The 16047-nt window shown below is 49.5% G+C and overlaps 1 protein-coding gene across 1 annotated transcript; it reads left to right on the top strand.

Annotated features, from left to right (window-relative positions):
• The first annotated feature begins 8527 nt into the window (after positions 1–8527).
• LOC126987584 (enhancer of split mbeta protein-like) lies at positions 8528–9707 on the top strand. The gene has a single exon (XM_050844684.1). It carries the CDS (start codon positions 8747–8749, stop codon positions 9452–9454), a length of 708 nt encoding a protein of 235 aa, XP_050700641.1. The 5' UTR covers positions 8528–8746; the 3' UTR covers positions 9455–9707.
• Positions 9708–16047: the final 6340 nt, after the last annotated feature.

The following is a 16047-nucleotide window of genomic DNA, read 5'->3' as shown; positions in this document are numbered from 1 at the left end:
GTATCTTGAACCAAAATCCGTGTTGTGTTGTCTTGGTTTTGTGTTTTATCATTTTATATTGTTTTGATTTTGTTTTTGTAAGCGTATAAGAAAGAAGAGAGTTAATATTTATGTATATTTGCTGAAAACTCGTATCTTGAACAAAAATCCGCGTTGTGTTGTCTTGGTTTTGTGTTTTAAATTAATACTAAAAACAGATTCATCTTATATTGTTTTGATTTTGTTTTTGTATGCGTCTAAGAAAAGAAGAAAGTTAATATTTATGTCTTTTTTTCTTTTCTTTTTTGTCTCCTGTCTCATCAGTCTTTCTTTATTAATATATTTTTGGCCTTTTAGCTTATATTTTCTATCTTATTTCATTGGCTCGGTTTACATTCTTTTAATTAAACACTTCTTATTCATTCACTCATTATTGCTTTCCTCTTACGCCTCAAGCCACTCATTATATTATTTCATTTTCGGGTCCAGTTTTATTTCTTCTCCTCAACGACGGGATGGCTTATATTTTCTTGTTATCTATCTGTCTATCTATCTATCTGTCTGTCTGTCTGTCTGTCAATCTATCAATCTATCTATCTATTATTTTCTTCTTCACCTAGATCTCTATATACAAAGAAGGATCAGCATTATACTCGGACGGATGGCTATTTTATGTTAGTCCAGCACTCTCTCTCTCTCTCTCTCTCTCTCTCTCTCTCTCTCTCTCTCTCTCTCTCTCTCTCTCTCTCTCTCTCTCTCTCTCTGCCGTATCTCCCCTCCCTCCCCCCCTCTCCCCCTTTCACCCCCCATCGCATTCCAAAACTCGCCCCCTCCACCTGCCTCCAACATTCCTGAGAGTATTCCCAGGGAGCGTTCCAGGAGGGAGGGAGAGAGGGAGGGAGGGAGGGAGGGAGGCAGCTCGTGGCGGGGCGCGTGCGTGTGATGACTGGAGGAGAATTTTACATTTTAGGTTACTTAATTTTTTTATTTTTATTGGAAGGTTTGATGCTGATTGATCTGTGTTGTTGTTGTTGTTGTTGTTGTTGTTGTTCTTCTTCTTATAATTTTTCAGCTTCTTTTTCTTCTTCTTCTCCTCTTCCTTCTTCTTCTTCTTCTTCTTCTTCTTCTTCTTCTTTTCCTTCCAATTTCGACTTTTTTATTTCGTCTTTCTTCTTCTTCTTCTTCTTATTATTATTATTATTATTATTATTATTATTATTATTATTATTATTATTATTATTATTATTATTATTATTATTATTATTATTATTATTATTATTATTAAGTAGTAGTAGTAGTAGTAGTAATAGTACTTTTGTTTTTCATATTTCCGCCATAGTTTATAGTAGTACTCTCTCTCTCTCTCTCTCTCTCTCTCTCTCTCTCTCTCTCTCTCCCTCTCTCCTTATCCCCTCCAAGCCTCCATCCCTCCCTCACACAGCCTCACCTGCCTCACACCTGCCTTGCATTCCAACCATTCCAGGCCATTCCCATTCCTGAGCACGGAGGGACGGGAGCAGCGGCCGACATGTGGCGAGAGAGAGAGAGAGAGAGAGAGAGAGAGAGGGAGAACAGAAGGGCGTTAGACACTGGTTGAGCGCGTGCATTAAGTCAAAATCCCTCCCTTGTCCTCTCTCTCTCTCTCTCTCTCTCTCTCTCTCTCTCTCTCTGGGGCGCGCGCTTCCTGTACAGCCATTGTTTGTGTTTGTATGTGCGTTTTTGTGTGTGTGTGTATGTATGTATGTATGTATGTATGTATTTGTGTATGTATGCCCTGTATTATATGACAAATGTCTACTACTACTACTACTACTACTACTACTACTACTACTACTGTTACTATCTTCATCCCTCAACTGGAAGAAAGAGCAAAAGGAAGGAAGTTATTAAAAGATAGATGAAAGGGAAGGAAACGATGATGATGGACAGAAGTGAAGAACAGGAATGAGAGAAAAGAAGGGAATGGAAGAGGAGAGAAAAGATGAAGGAAGTAAAATGAAGGGAAGGGAAGGGAAGGAAGGGAAGAGCTTGGGTGTCCTGTTGAGAAAAGGAAGGAAGCGAGGATGAACGAAGCCTTGAAGAGAAGGAATGAGAGAGCAGAAGGGAAGGGAAGGGAAGGAAAAGAAGGGAAGAGTTGCAGTGTCCTGTTTGAGAAAGAAGAGGAAGTGAGGATGAGAGATAAAGGTAAAGAAAAGGAACGAGAGAATAGGAGGGGAAAGGTTAAGCGAAGGGAGGTAAAGGAAGGGAAGGGAGGGAAAGAGGGAGAGAGAAGGGAAGGAAGAGCTGGCGTGTCTGATTGAGAAACGGAAGGAATTGTGAAGCGAAGGAATGAGAGAACAGGAAGAAAAAGTTTAAGAAAGGGAAGGAAAGGGAAGGAAGAGCTGGCGTGTCTTGTTGAGAAAGGGAAGGAAGGGAAGCGAAGGAATGAGAGAACATTTGTTGAGAAAGGGAAGGAAGGGAAGCGAAGGAATGAGAGAACAGGAAGGAAAAGTTTAAGAAAGAGAAGTGAAGGGAAGGAAAGGAAGGGAAGGGAAGGGAAGGGAAGGAAGGGAAGGGAAGGGAAGGGAAGGAAGAGAAGGGAAGGAAAGGGAAGGAAGAGCTGGCGTGTCTGGTTGAGAAAGGGAAGGAATGAGAGAACAGGAGGGAAAAGTTTAAGAAAGGGAAGAGAAGGGAGGGGAAGAAGGGAAGAGCTAACGTGTCCTGTTCGAGTTTATGGTTTGCCTTCCCGTTGTGTCGACTGAGAATTTCAAACCGGACAAAAATGCCGTAACTCTAAAAGAAAGAGAGAGGGAGGACTGGTAACCCTGAATAATGGGCGATTCAACATTTCAACACATTGCTCCCCCCGCCGCTGTGACCTTTCCCGCGTATTTATATTCAAAACAGCAAGAAACACTCAAGATCACGAAGTCGTTAAAATATTTCACCAACCTGGACTTCCTTCACCATCACCACCTCTGCGATCACCCTTCCCACCACCACCTCGATCACGACCACTGTTATCATCTTCCCCTCAACTGAAAGAAGAAGAAAGAAGGAGAAAGATAATTAAAGAATGGCGATAAAAGGGGAGAAGAAAGTGCCATGATGCTTGATTCAATAGTTTTCGGCACCCAAGGACACCTACATGATTGACTGGAGGCTTTCGTTGGAGTTGTGGGCATTTCCAGGGGCAGTTTGATCCTTCTTCTGTGCCAAGAACCTAAGAAAACACTCATTAGAACCCGACTGATCTCCTTTTCGGCTAGAGGCTTTCGTTGGAGTTGTGGGCATTTCCAGGGGTAGTTTGATCCTTCTTCTTTGCCATGAACCTAAGAAAACACTCATTAGAACCCAACTGATCTCCTTTTCGGCTGGAAACTTCGAGTTGGGGGTATTTAGGGCAGTTTTATGACCCCTGTGGTGGTGGAGGCTTTCGTTTGGGTTAGGGGGCATCAGGGGAATTATGACCCTGTGTAGTGGTAGTTGATCCTTCTTCTGTGCCATGAACCTAAGAAAACACTCATTAGAACCGAACTGATCTCCGTAGTTTTATGACCCCTGTGGTAGTTTGATCCTTCTTCTGTGCCATGAACCTAAGAAAACACTCATTAGAACCCAACTGATCTCCTTTTCGGCTGGAGGCTTTCGTTGGAGTTGTGGGCATTTCCAGGGGTAGTTTTATGACCCCTGTGGTAGTTTGATCCTTCTTCTGTGCCATGAACCTAAGAAAACACTCATTAGAACCCAACTGATCTCCTTTTCGGCCTTTGGGAATAGATAATGTAAGGGGTAGAAACGCACGAGAATGCCAACCGCCTTCCTTCACCACCACCACCACCACCACCACTATCACCACCCGAAACATCACCACCACCAAGTCACTTTCCACACAAACCAGCTAATCCCTTTCCCAGTCAGCCTTACCCGACAAGTCCCCCCCAAGATTAGGTCGCCGCTGTCGCTCACCTGACCTGAATGTTACCTGCCCTGGGAGCCGACAGGTAGAGACGGCCCCACAGCCTCAGTCTCAGGTGGGTGGGAGGGAGGAGGAGGGAAAGGGAGATTACAGGTCGATAGGAAGCCCAGATTGTCTACCTTATGTTTGGGCAGCGATAGTGAGGTAGGTTAGCACACACACACACACACACACACACACGCACACACACGCACATAGACCACAGTTGTCCGCTTGTTCTCTCTTGTCTGTCTGCGTGGTGTCTTGAGAGAGAGAGAGAGAGAGAGAGAGAGAGAGAAAATGCGTGTCAGTAATCTCTCTCTCTCTCTCTCTCTCTCTCTCTCTCTCTCTCTCCCCACATAATGCTGGATATATATGCTGCAGGGGGAAGATACAGGGTGGAGAGGGAGGGAGAAGGGGGGCAGGGGGGGGTAGGGTCAGGGCGTGGGTGTCCCGGATGTTGTGATGACGTCAGCCGCGCGTGTGTGGTGTGAGGTCATGACGCAACCCGCCCCCCCCCCGTCCACTCACCAAGCGTAACCCGATCCCTTGTCACCACTCAGTAAGCGTAATGCATCGTCCCACGGCGCCACTCAGGGAGGATAAGTAGAGGGGAAGATCGTATAAGGAAGAGGAGGAGGAGAAGGAGGAGGAGGGGGCGAGAGGAAGGAGGGAAAGAAGGAAGATTCGTGGTTGGAGATTTAAACATTTATGAAGTCGGGGAAAGCATTATCTCTCTCTCTCTCTCTCTCTCTCTCTCTCTCTCTCTCTCTCTCTCTCTCTCTCTCTCTCTCTCATTTCTTCATTTCTATCTTCTTTACGTGTCTTTCTTTTTTTTTCCAATTATCTTATCCTCACTTTTCTATCTTTAATCTACTTCTCTCTCTCTCTCTCTCTCTCTCTCTCTCTCTCTCTCTCTCTCTCTCTCTCTCTCTCTCTCTCTCTCAGGTTTACTCTTCTTCCTGTTTGGCATATACTCGTCTCTGTGTGTCCGTTTGTCCGTCCGTCCGTCCGTCCGTCCGCTTCCGGTTTTCAGGTGTAATTAATAACTCAATTTCCTGCCGTGATTGCCCAGGTGAGGGGGGAGGGGGGGGGGCGAAGGGGGAGGGGCGGGGGTGTTTCTCTTTAGTTTTGTTTTCCCTTTTTTTTTTGGAGTGCGAGAGAAAAAAAAAGCGTGTGTATGTTTGTAGTTCCGGTGGGCGTTTGGGGGTCACTGAAGCGGTGCCAGCTGACCCTTCTCTCTCTCTCTCTCTCTCTCTCTCTCTCTCTCTCATCAATGTATTCTGTGACTTGTTTACACGTTGACGTCGAGAGAGAGAGAGAGAGAGAGAGAGAGAGAGAGAGAGAGAGATGCAAGGACATGTCTAATTGATAAAGTCACGAAATAACACGTCAGCGAGAGGAGTGTGACGTGTCAGAGAGAGAGAGAGAGAGAGAGAGAGAGAGAGAGAGAGAGAGAGAGAGAGAGAGAGAGAGAGAATGACAAGGAACAAAAGAACCAACAAAGAGAGACGAGTAGATAAATTAGATGATATAATAATAATAATAATAATAATAATAATAATAATAATAATAATAATGATAATAATAATAATAATAATAATAATAATAATAATAATAATAATGAAAATAATAATAGTTTAAGTGGAGTTGAATGACCAGAACGAGGAAGATCAGAAAGGGGAAGAGGAGGAGGAGGAGGAGGAGGATAGGGGTAAGTTAAAGGGGGAGGGACAATCAAGCAACCCGTCCAATACCACAATTACCCCTTTAACAACCCCCCGTGACGGCCTGGACAGCTACCTCCCTCGCTCACACGTGCACCGCCACACTACCCGCATGACAAACACGTGCACCGCCGCCCCCGACATATGGGGGTGCACGTGTCATTGGGGGGGGGGGAGGGGGGCGAGGGGGGGGGGGGGGCGAAACAGATGTCCCGGCGCGGCGGTGCTACTAATGAAATCAATGCATCCCCCCCCCACCCCCCCCCCCCCCCCCCACCTCCATTCAGCTTAGGGGGAGATTACTTAGTAGCATCATCGGCCTGCTCATCTCTCTCTCTCTCTCTCTCTCTCTCTCTCTCTCTCTCTCTCTCCTCGCGTGCAAGCAGACCTCTGGGGAGTCTCGTAATGGCGCGGTATTGTAAATTCATCCCCGCTGCTGATCCGTAAAAGGCGAAGGCAGCGTAAATAAGGCTATAAATTGTGGTGTGGCCGTGGTAGCGCGCGCGGGGAGTGTGCTGCGGGGAGGGAGGATGAGGGAGAGGGATGGAGTGGAGTGGGGAGACGCAGTGCCGTGCCGCCCTCTCTATCCCGTCCTCTCCCCTCTCCCCTCCCACCAACGTCTAATTCAGCTCGTCCTGCGCACATTTACTGCATGCTGGATGATGAGCGGCGCGCCATGTAAGGGAGGAGGCGGGCTGGTGGTCTTGTTTGAATTGTGAGGAAAGCATTGGAGCGTTTCTTGCAGACTCCTGACTTTCTTGTGGTCTTAGGCTGGTATTGTCAGATGCTCCCAACCCTCACACCAACATATTCCAGAGTCCAAATAGGAGGTTAATCGAGTTCTAATGAGTGTTCTTTTAGGTTCACGGTACAGAAGAAGGCTCAGACTACCACCAGGGTCATAAAAGTACCCCTGGAAATGCCCCAAACTCCCACGAAAGACTAGTAAATTACGTGTTCTTGGGCGCAGAAATGTTTAAAAAGATGACCCTTATGTTCGTATGTCTCGGGAGCCGCCGTGCCCCAGTCATCCAACCTCCCGCCGCAGCTGTCTCCGCCGCCCACAGATGCACGATGAACCACCCCTGTCAGAACCTTCGCACGCCCGCCGCTCTCACCGCCACCTTCCCGCGCCTCTGAACGGTGAAATTGACGTGTCTTTTTAAGCTCGAGCGTCTCAGCGTCGGAAATCAGCGTGAGGGAGCGTCGCGGGCCACCGGAGGCGACTTTCCAGAACGTGGGAACGACTCTTGAGGCGGGGAAGAAGGAGGAGGAGGAGGAGGAGGAGGAGCCCGTGTCGCAGGGTGGTTTTAATCCATTTAGTTTTTCTGGTCTCACCGAGGGCTGTATTTTAAGACACCATCGCTTCTCACATCGACTATTTCTAAAGGTCAAAGAGGGGATCAATCTGGTCTTCATGAGTGTTTTTTAAGGTTCATGGCACAGAAAAAGGGTCAAACTACCACCAGGGTCATAAAACTACCCCTGGAAAGGCCTACAGCTCCTACGAAAGCCATGTCAGATATGTGAACTTGGGCGACGAAATGTTTTAAAATACGACTCCTAAGCCCTCTAAGAACCGGTCAGCCTCATCTCCGGGCGCTAGCTATCACCTCACGCGCTGGAGTCATCTGGCGAGGGCGTGATGTGACAGACAAGAGCCCCGGCCAGTTTTTGCAAGGGCGTGATGTGGGGTGTTGCCTGCAGGTACCCGCCCGCAAGTCGGCTAGTTGTGTGTCTACGTGGGAGTTGTCAATTCGCCGCCAGCTGCTGTCTTGACCCATCCCTCCCCGCCCCTCCTCCCCCCGTCCCTCCCGCCTTCCCCCCTGTCATTACCTCCGCCGGGAATCGAAGGAAAATTAATTAACACGAGGCTCCGAGAGATGAAAGGATGGGATTAAGCCCTGAGGAACAGCAATGAGGTCGGAGTTAAGAGTAGTAGCAGCGGGTGGTGGAGGGAGTGGAGTAGGGGGAGGAGTGGAGGGACTGATCTGTGCCCAACGCCCCGTGGATCAGCGGGTGCCAGACTTGCTTCCCTCCCTCCCTCCCTCCCGCAGCCAATATGTGGAACAGGCACCTCGGTCACGTCTTCAGCACACACACACACACACACACACACACACAGGCCACGTCCATGCACCGCTTCATTCAGGAAAGTTGTTCATTTTCCTGGCGTCGTGCCGGGCGGGAGGCGCCGCCGGCATAGGGAGGGCGAGGCCTCGGGTCCCCGTATCCAGTGACACCATAACAGAGCAGCGGCCAACCGCCCGCCCACTGTCCCACGCTCACCATGCACCACACTCGCCTCCAAGCACCCCCTCCCCCTCCCCTCCCCCCTCAGCGGATGCCCCGCACACCCGTCAGTGTTGCGGCCCGACACGTCTCGATGAAGCAATGGAAGGCTGCGATGATACCAAAACCCAGTAGTCCTGGCCAAGATAAGGCGAATGAGACTTAATAATAATATACGTAGCGAGTGCTTCAGTGTCTGGCACCGACAAGCTTCCAGCGGCCGCCCAACACAACTTTCCAAGGTTTTCTCCGCCCCGCCCGCGGCCGTGTGAGGTCCGTCCCTCCCCAGACCTGTAGGGCAGTGCATGGCGGGGCCTTTGGGGCTGGGAACTCCGCCACGAGTGCAGAAATAAGGCGCCGGGAGCCAGGTGTAGAGGGGGAGCGTGGCGAGGGGCGGCAGGCGCGGGCACGAGGCGGAGTGCAGGTGTGCGCGTTGCCCTGGTGTGGGAACCCGCCTGTTCCCACGCTGCAGCCACATTCCGACACAGCCTGCCACACGCCGCCAGCACGCGCTCTCTTACTATTGCTAACTTCTCTAATACTAGTGTAGCTTCTAAGTTTACTTATGAAATAGGTGTATATATGTTGTATGCGTGAAGGGCAGTAAGCAAAGCAGTTCCAGCAAGTCTTGGGGGAGACCTTCCCCCCTGGCCCTTTCAGAATTGGCTGTGTTGGTGACACCTGGCAACGAGGCGGGGCAGGGATATAAATACAGGGGCTCGTGGCAAGGACGACATACACTCGCTCTCTCTTTACTGGAGACGGACCCGTGCCTTACTTGCCTTCTGTGCTATACACGCCCACCAGCACCATGGCGTCCACATACGAAGTGAATATCGAGGATGTAGAGCCGCTGTCCCGCACCTACCAGTACCGCAAGGTGATGAAGCCCATGCTGGAGCGGAAGCGGCGGGCGCGCATCAACAAGTGCCTCGACGAGCTGAAGGACCTGATGGTAGGCGCCCTGCAGTCCGAGGGCGAGACTATCACCAAGCTGGAGAAGGCGGACGTGCTGGAGCTGACGGTGCGCCACCTGCGGAAGCTGAAGCAGCACCACGCCCTGGCCATCCCGTCCCACAACCACGCCCATGACAAGTTCCGGGCGGGCTTCACACACTGTGCCAACGAGGTGTCCCGCTTCGTGACCGCTGTTCCTGGCGTCGACCTGCACGTGTCCACCAGACTTCTGTCCCACCTGGGCGGCTGCATCACCCAGCTGGACAAGATGACGGTGCCCCAGAGCCCCTCTGCCGCCCCCATCACGCCCGCCGCCACCCCGTCCTCCACGCCCACCTCCACCATGATGCCCATCACGGTGACGGTGCCGCGGGTGTACACGCCGCCCGCCAGCCCGGAGACCAAGCCCAGCCCCACCACCACCACCACTGTGTCCGTCGTGGTGTCCCCGCAGCCCACCACGGTCAGCCCCAAGCCCACGATCACCCAGCAGCCCACTCCTCCCCCAGTGTCTCTGCGCGTTGGAGTGCCCTCGGGAAGCCCCATGTGGCGCCCGTGGTAGACAGGTGCCGCCTCGCCACCACCATCATCAGTACCTGAGACCAGGCGCCCCGCCCGCCGCGCCTTCGCCGCCGCCACAAGACAGGCGACGCAACTCCTTGACAGGCGCCGAGCCCGAGGCGAAGCGACCCGCCAGCGGCGGCCCTGCGGGCGGCACCTGCCCCGCGCTGTGATACACTGTGATACTTGTCTTTCAAGCAGAGCTAAATCAATATTTATTTTGTTAACTTGTTAATAAAACAGTCCCGAATGTACTCCCTGTATTTACATTACCCACACCTGCCCTCTGAAACTGCCTGTTGGTCTGATGGTAATCTGGAACTAGCTACTGAATTAAGAGTTTGCATGTGAAAGGTAAGGGCTCGGCGTGCTGGCCACGCCCAGGTAACGACGCCCTGAATGGTAAGCCGGTAAGAAAACATCTTGGGAGGTCTTTAAATCTCATCAAAGCGTCACCGCGCTGCAGCGTTCCCGCAGGAGGTGCCGCGGGCGACGACGCGTGGCGGCGCGGCTCCCTCGCCGCGGGCGTCCGGGTGTCAGTGACGGAGCGGCGGCGGCGCAAGGGTTTGCTGCTCGCTCCCGGGTGAAACTCGTCAAACGCTACAAGGCTGAGCTGAAGGCTGGCGAGGCACCAAACCACAGCATGAAACACACACACACACACACACACACACACACACGCAATAATCATTTTAAAGCTCATCTTTGCCATCATCCACATCTAGTGTAGCCAGACGTCATGCACCAGCATTGGAAAGTTGATTGGGAAAGTTTTCTCGCCAGCGATGCAAATGAGCCGTATGCTTCACATTCTTTGTTATGCTTAAATACTGTTAACTGTGTTGTTACCATCGGCCGCCGTGGCCTCAGGCTCAAGGCGGCGCCACGCATCCCTTTATTGAGATTATACACGACAAGCAACAAAGCTCAGGCACGTCATTGCGCGAAGATGACCGGGAGCAAGTAGCCCCGCCATGTGTGGTCTGATGTATTGCGCGTTTAAATGGACCAGCGAGCCGCGGGGAGGCGCGGCGGCGCTACCTGCGGCCGTAAATCATGAGCCGGACCAGTCGGGCGGGCGGTGCCGCGGCCAGGTCTTGGGAGCCCCGCCGGCGTGACTGGTCTGACCTGGCGATAGTCTGACTCGATGTTATCTTGTATAGAGATAGCAGGTCACACACACACACACACACACACACATTTAGATAAGAAATAAGTCTAAATGTGAAAGCAATTTCGCTGTGAATATTCTTACACTTGACATTATTCCTTGCGGAGTAATTTCACAGACGAAGGAAGACCCCAAGGATAATGGCCGGGGAGGGAGGGAGGGGAAGGTTCTTAAGACGTTGGAAGGGCTGATAAGAAGAGGGGAGGGGTGAGCGAGGAACGGGAACGAGGAGCGTGTAGCATATGCCGCGAGTGAGCGTAGCCAAGTAATTATAGCCGCTGGGAACGAAAGGAATGACCAGGGAATAACAGGAGGTCACGAATTGAGCGACCCGGCCATACGTATAGAAACTCCACACGCATTTTCCGTGGTAGCATTTAAAGAAACTAAAGTAAAGCCTGACACTTAAAAGCTACACACACACACACACACACACACACACACACGTCGATACAGGTGCATACCCTCATTGCCACCTTGCGCGCTCACTGTAACTTCGGACACACTTCCCGCCTAAAATCCGCCCCCTCTTCCCCCTCTCCCTCCCCTTACCTCCCTAACTGGCGAGCGGGTAATAAGCATATCGCACCCCGCCCACCGGAACATCCCCCCCCCACACACCCCCACCCACCCTCTTCCTCCTCCCTCGCGCACCGCCTCCCACGCTCCGAGGCTATCAATTTAAGACGCTGTGGGAAAATCCTCATGAATCTGTCTATGGGAAACCACCTGCTCAAGACACCGACTGGTTGGCCTTCAGCTACCAGCCCCCTCTTTCCTCCCACCCTCCTCCTCCCAGCTCCTGCTGCTTCCTCCTCCTCCCTCCGCTCACCCCTTTGCCTCTCCTCCGCCTTCCTTCCCTCTCTCCCCTTCCTCCCTTCCCTCGCGCGCTGTAAGAGAGAGAGAGAGAGAGAGAGAGAACTGGTTGGAGATTTGTGGAGAGGTATTGATGAAAAGGCGGCGGCTCTTTCAGGATACAAAACGATTTACCGAGAGAGAGAGAGAGAGAGAGAGAGAGAGAGAGAGAGAGAGAGAGAGAGAGAGTTTACGCAGAGAATAACAGCGTGAGGAAGACAATAACTCATAAAAAAACAAAACAAAAAACAGCAGAATGGCGCAACGAAATTAGCGACGGGGAAGATGAAGAATGAAGGAAGGAAGGAAGACGCGAGAAAAACAAAGAGAATGATTAACCAAGAGACAAGGAGAGAAAGGAAACGAAACGGAGAGACACGAGGAGGAGGAGGAGGAGGAGGAGGAGGAGGAGGAAACCCAAAAAAGAAATACACGAAGAAGCATAAATAAGGAGAAAGGAGGAGAGATAAAGAAGAAAAATTGCAAAGGGGATGGAGGAGGTGGGGAAGAAAGAAAGAAGAGGAGGAGAAGAAAGATTGTGGAAAGAGTTAGAATGGGAGAAAGAAAGATAAAAGAAAGGAAGGAAGAGAACAAGAATGAGAGAGAGAAGGGAGGATTTTCGGATGATTTTGAATAAGAGAAAGAAGAGATGATGAAGGAAAGAGAAGAAGGAGAATGGAAGAAAGATAAGAAGTAAAAACGGGATAAGATAACGAGGTGCCGAACAACGAAAATAATGAAAATATAATAAAATCCCAAAAAGAGGAAGAGAAGGAGAGTTAGACAAATTAGAATCAGAAAAAAAGATGGATGAAGAAAATTTTTGATATAGAGAATTAGGAAAAGAAGGAAGAGAAGAAGAAGATGAAGAAGAAAGATCAAAAGAACCAAGAAGGAGGGAAGAACAGAATGAATAAAAGAAATGGAAAATGAACAGAATGAGGAAGAGAAAAGTGAATTAAAAAAGGAAAAAATTAGGAATGAAAAAGAAAAGGAAGAACGTGTTTAAAAAGAGTAAGGACAAGAGGAACAAAGAAGAATAAGAAAACAAGAACATGAAGAACAACAACACGAAGATTAGGAAGAAAGAACAAAGAACAAGAAGAAGGAGATGAAGAAGGAGGACGAGGAGAATGAAGGAGAATAGGAAGAAGAAGAAGATTAACGTGACGAAAATGAAGAACAAAAATCAAAAGAACAAAATGAACACGAAGAACAGAAAGAAGGAAGGAATGATGAGAATATGAAGGAAAAGATGAAGAGGAAGAAGGAAAATATCGAGAAAAAAACACGAAAACAACAAGAAGAAAAAGGAGGAGGAGGAGGGGAAGGAGGGTTTGAAGAAAAATAAGAAAGTAAAAAAAAGAAAACAGGAAAAGGAGAAAAATGGAAAATACAGTAAAGAAGAAAATAACAGGAAGAACAAGGAGAAGAAGAAGGAGGAGGAGGAGGAGGCAAAGGAGAAGAAACAACAAAAAGACGAAGAAAAATAAAGAAGCAGAAGAAGAAACAATTAAAAAGAAGAAGAAGAAGAAGAAAGAGAAGAAGAATAAAAACAACAACAACAACAACAACAACAACAACAACAACAACAACAACAACAACAACAACAACAACAAAGCAAAAGAAGAAGAAGGAAAACAGAGGTGGGAGGATTGAGTCACCAGAAGGGAGGGAAGGAGACGCCAGCCGAGCCACACTCCTTAGCCTTCGTGGTGACGGTGTCCTTCCCGCGCTAAAGGATCAGGAAGTTGCGCGTCCCTTGAATTAGGACCCAGGTGGCGTGTGCGATCCAAGGGCGGGAAGGAGGGCATTGGCGGCGAAGGAGGCGAAGGAGAAGAAGGACGAGGGGGAGGAGAAGAAGGAGAAGGAGGATGGTAGGACAAGCGCTTCACGTAAAAAGGAAAATATGATGAAAAGGAGAAATAAAGAAAAATTCCTGTACAATATTTTCTTGGAAGGGTGTGTGACTGCGAGGAAGAAGAGGAGGAGGAGGAGGAGGAGTTAACAAGAGAAGAGAAAAAAGAGAAGATTATAAGAGGGAGAAGAGAGGAAGGAGAAGGAGGAGGAGGCAAGAGTTAACAAGAGAAGAGAAAAAAGAGAAGATTAGAAGAGGGAGAAGAGAAGAAGGAGGAGGAGGAGGAGGAGGAGGCAAGAGTTAACAAGAGGAAAGTAAAAAAAGAAGACATTAAAAGAGGGAGAAGAGGAGGAGGAAAAGATAAAGAAGGAAGGGAAGAAGAAGGAGGAGGAGGGAAGGAAGGGAAGAAGGAAGAGGAGGAGGAGGAGGAAGAGGAAGACAAGATTAAAGATTTGTTTTTCTATAGCCTCTGCGTCTTGTTTGCCTCCCTCCCTCCCTCCCTTCCCTTCTACCCTCCCTTCCCTCCCTTCCTCCACCCTTTGACCCCAAACTCACGGACGAATGAATGGCGGAGGTCAGGGGGGAGGGAAGGGTCAGGTGGCTTGCATCCCGTTGGAAGTGAGGAGGAGGAGGAGGAGGAGGAGGAGGAGGAGGAAGGCAGGTGATGGGAGAGGTGAGAAGGGGTCCCACGCCGCCTCCTCTTGCTCAACACTCACTCAAAACCTCTGCATAAAGTGTGTGTGTGTGTGTGTGTGTGTGTGTGTGTGTGTGTGTGTGCTTCAGTCTGTACGTATGTCTGTATTTGTGCCAATCTTTCTTTTTTTAATTATATTCACACTTTATCTTTTCATTCTGTCTGTCTGTCTGTTTTAGTAATACATGTAAATTAATAAGAAAGAACGTGTAGGGGACAAGATTGGTTCATGTCTGTCTGTGTCTCTGTCTATCCTTGTCAGTCTCTCTTTCTATTTCTGTACACACTCTTTGTCTATCCGTCTAATATATCTCTCCGTATGTCCTTCTATCTGTCTGCTTTTGTAATTTATGTAACACAATAAAAACAACAAAATAACGTGTAGGAAACTAAGATAACTACCCGACATAGACTCGTAAACGGTGTATGTGATTTTGAACAGTTAATTTGACTCACGCTGAAGACGTTGATCGGGCAAACATTTTAAAAGGAACAAGAAGACAGAGAAAGGAGCGAGAGAGAAACGACGTCGACGCGAGAAAGAGCGTAACCGAGGAATCCGTCTCACGCTAAACACATCGATCCTGCAAAGAAAATAAGAGAAAAGAGAAAGAAAAACAAGGAGAAGAGGGCGAGTGAGCGACACCTGCCCTCAACTCCTCACAGGTAGGAATGTTAAAAGGAAAAACAGGAATCGTGACCCAAAAAAAAGAGGGGAAAAAGAGGAGGTAAAGAGGGAGAGATAGGGGAGTTAAGGAGGAGACATGAAGAAAGGGGAGGTAAGGAGAGAGGGAGGAAGGGGAGGAGAGAGGAAGGGAGAGGGGTGTAGTGAGTAAAGGGGGGAGAGGGAAGAAGAGAGAGAGGGGGAGAAAGGGAGAGGGTTAAAGAGAGGGAGGGAAGGAGAGGCAGGGAGAGGAAGGGAGAGGGGGGTTGGTGAGAAAGGGAGGGAGAGGGAGGAAGAGACAGGGAGAGGGAGAGGAAGGGAGGGGGGTTAGTCAGAAAGGGAGGGAGAGGGAGGAAGGGAGAGGGCGAGGCAGGGAGGGAGGGAGGGAGGGCGAGCCAGGCGTGTGTGGCGAAGGAGAACGTTCCGTGATGTCGCCCTCCCTCGCCGAACGCCTCCGTGGGAACGTCTTAGCGTCTACCTGCTATGGGAACGCACCTGTCTCGCGAGGCCACGCCGGAGGGGTCTGCAGAGGGCGTCACGCGTGCACACACACACACACACACACACACACACACACACACACACACACACACACACATGCTGTCTATGTGAATGAGTGTTTGAGTGTGTGTGTGTGTGTGTGTGTGTGTGTGTGAATAGTGTTTTTTATTTATGTATTTCGTGTTATTATCTTGTATGAATCTCTCTCTCTCTCTCTCTCTCTCTCCCTTTTCTTTTATTCTCCCTTCTTTTCCTTTTCCTTCCTACCCATATTCATCTTTACACTTCCAGCCCCCCTCTCCCTCTTTCTCTCCCTTTCCCTACCTATTCCCTCTCTCTCCTCCACCCCTATCTACCCCTTTCTCTCTACTTTCCTTCTTATATTCTCTACTTCCTTCTTCACTCTCCTCCCCTTTTGCAGTTCTTTCCCCTTTCCCTTCCTTCTCTATCTACCTCTCTCTCCCTTCCTATATTCTCATTCTCTTTCCTCCCTCTCCCTTTCACTCCCTACTTCTCTCCTTCCCTATCTACCCCTTCTTCCTTTTCCTCCCTTCTCTTTCTCTGGCCCCTTCTCTCCCTTCTTTCCTCTCCCTTCTTCCATCACTACCCCCTCCTTTCAATAACCTATCTTCCCATCTCTTCTCCCCCTCTCCCCCCTTCTCCCCCCTTCTCCCCCCTTCCCCTTCCTCCCCCCCCTCGATCTACCTGACCGTGTTTGTTCCGCTAATTAAGGTCACCTGAAGAAGTCACGTCTCGGGTCACCGGGAGAGAGAGAGAGAGAGAGAGAGAGAGAGAGAGAGAGAGAGAGAGAGAGAGAGAGAGAGAGAGAGAGAGACTTTCAGACCACCCAC

This window comes from Eriocheir sinensis, chromosome 65 (genome assembly GCF_024679095.1).
Source record: "Eriocheir sinensis breed Jianghai 21 chromosome 65, ASM2467909v1, whole genome shotgun sequence".
In the NCBI taxonomy this organism is placed as follows: Eukaryota; Metazoa; Arthropoda; class Malacostraca; order Decapoda; family Varunidae; genus Eriocheir; species Eriocheir sinensis.
The sequence above is the reverse complement of the archived record's forward strand: the minus strand, read 5'-3'. Positions and strand labels throughout refer to the sequence as shown.

Bases quoted from the DNA above. Each gene is read 5' to 3' on its own strand.
- LOC126987584 (XM_050844684.1), top strand. From the start codon at position 8,747: ATGGCGTCCACATACGAAGTGAATATCGAGGATGTAGAGCCGCTGTCC.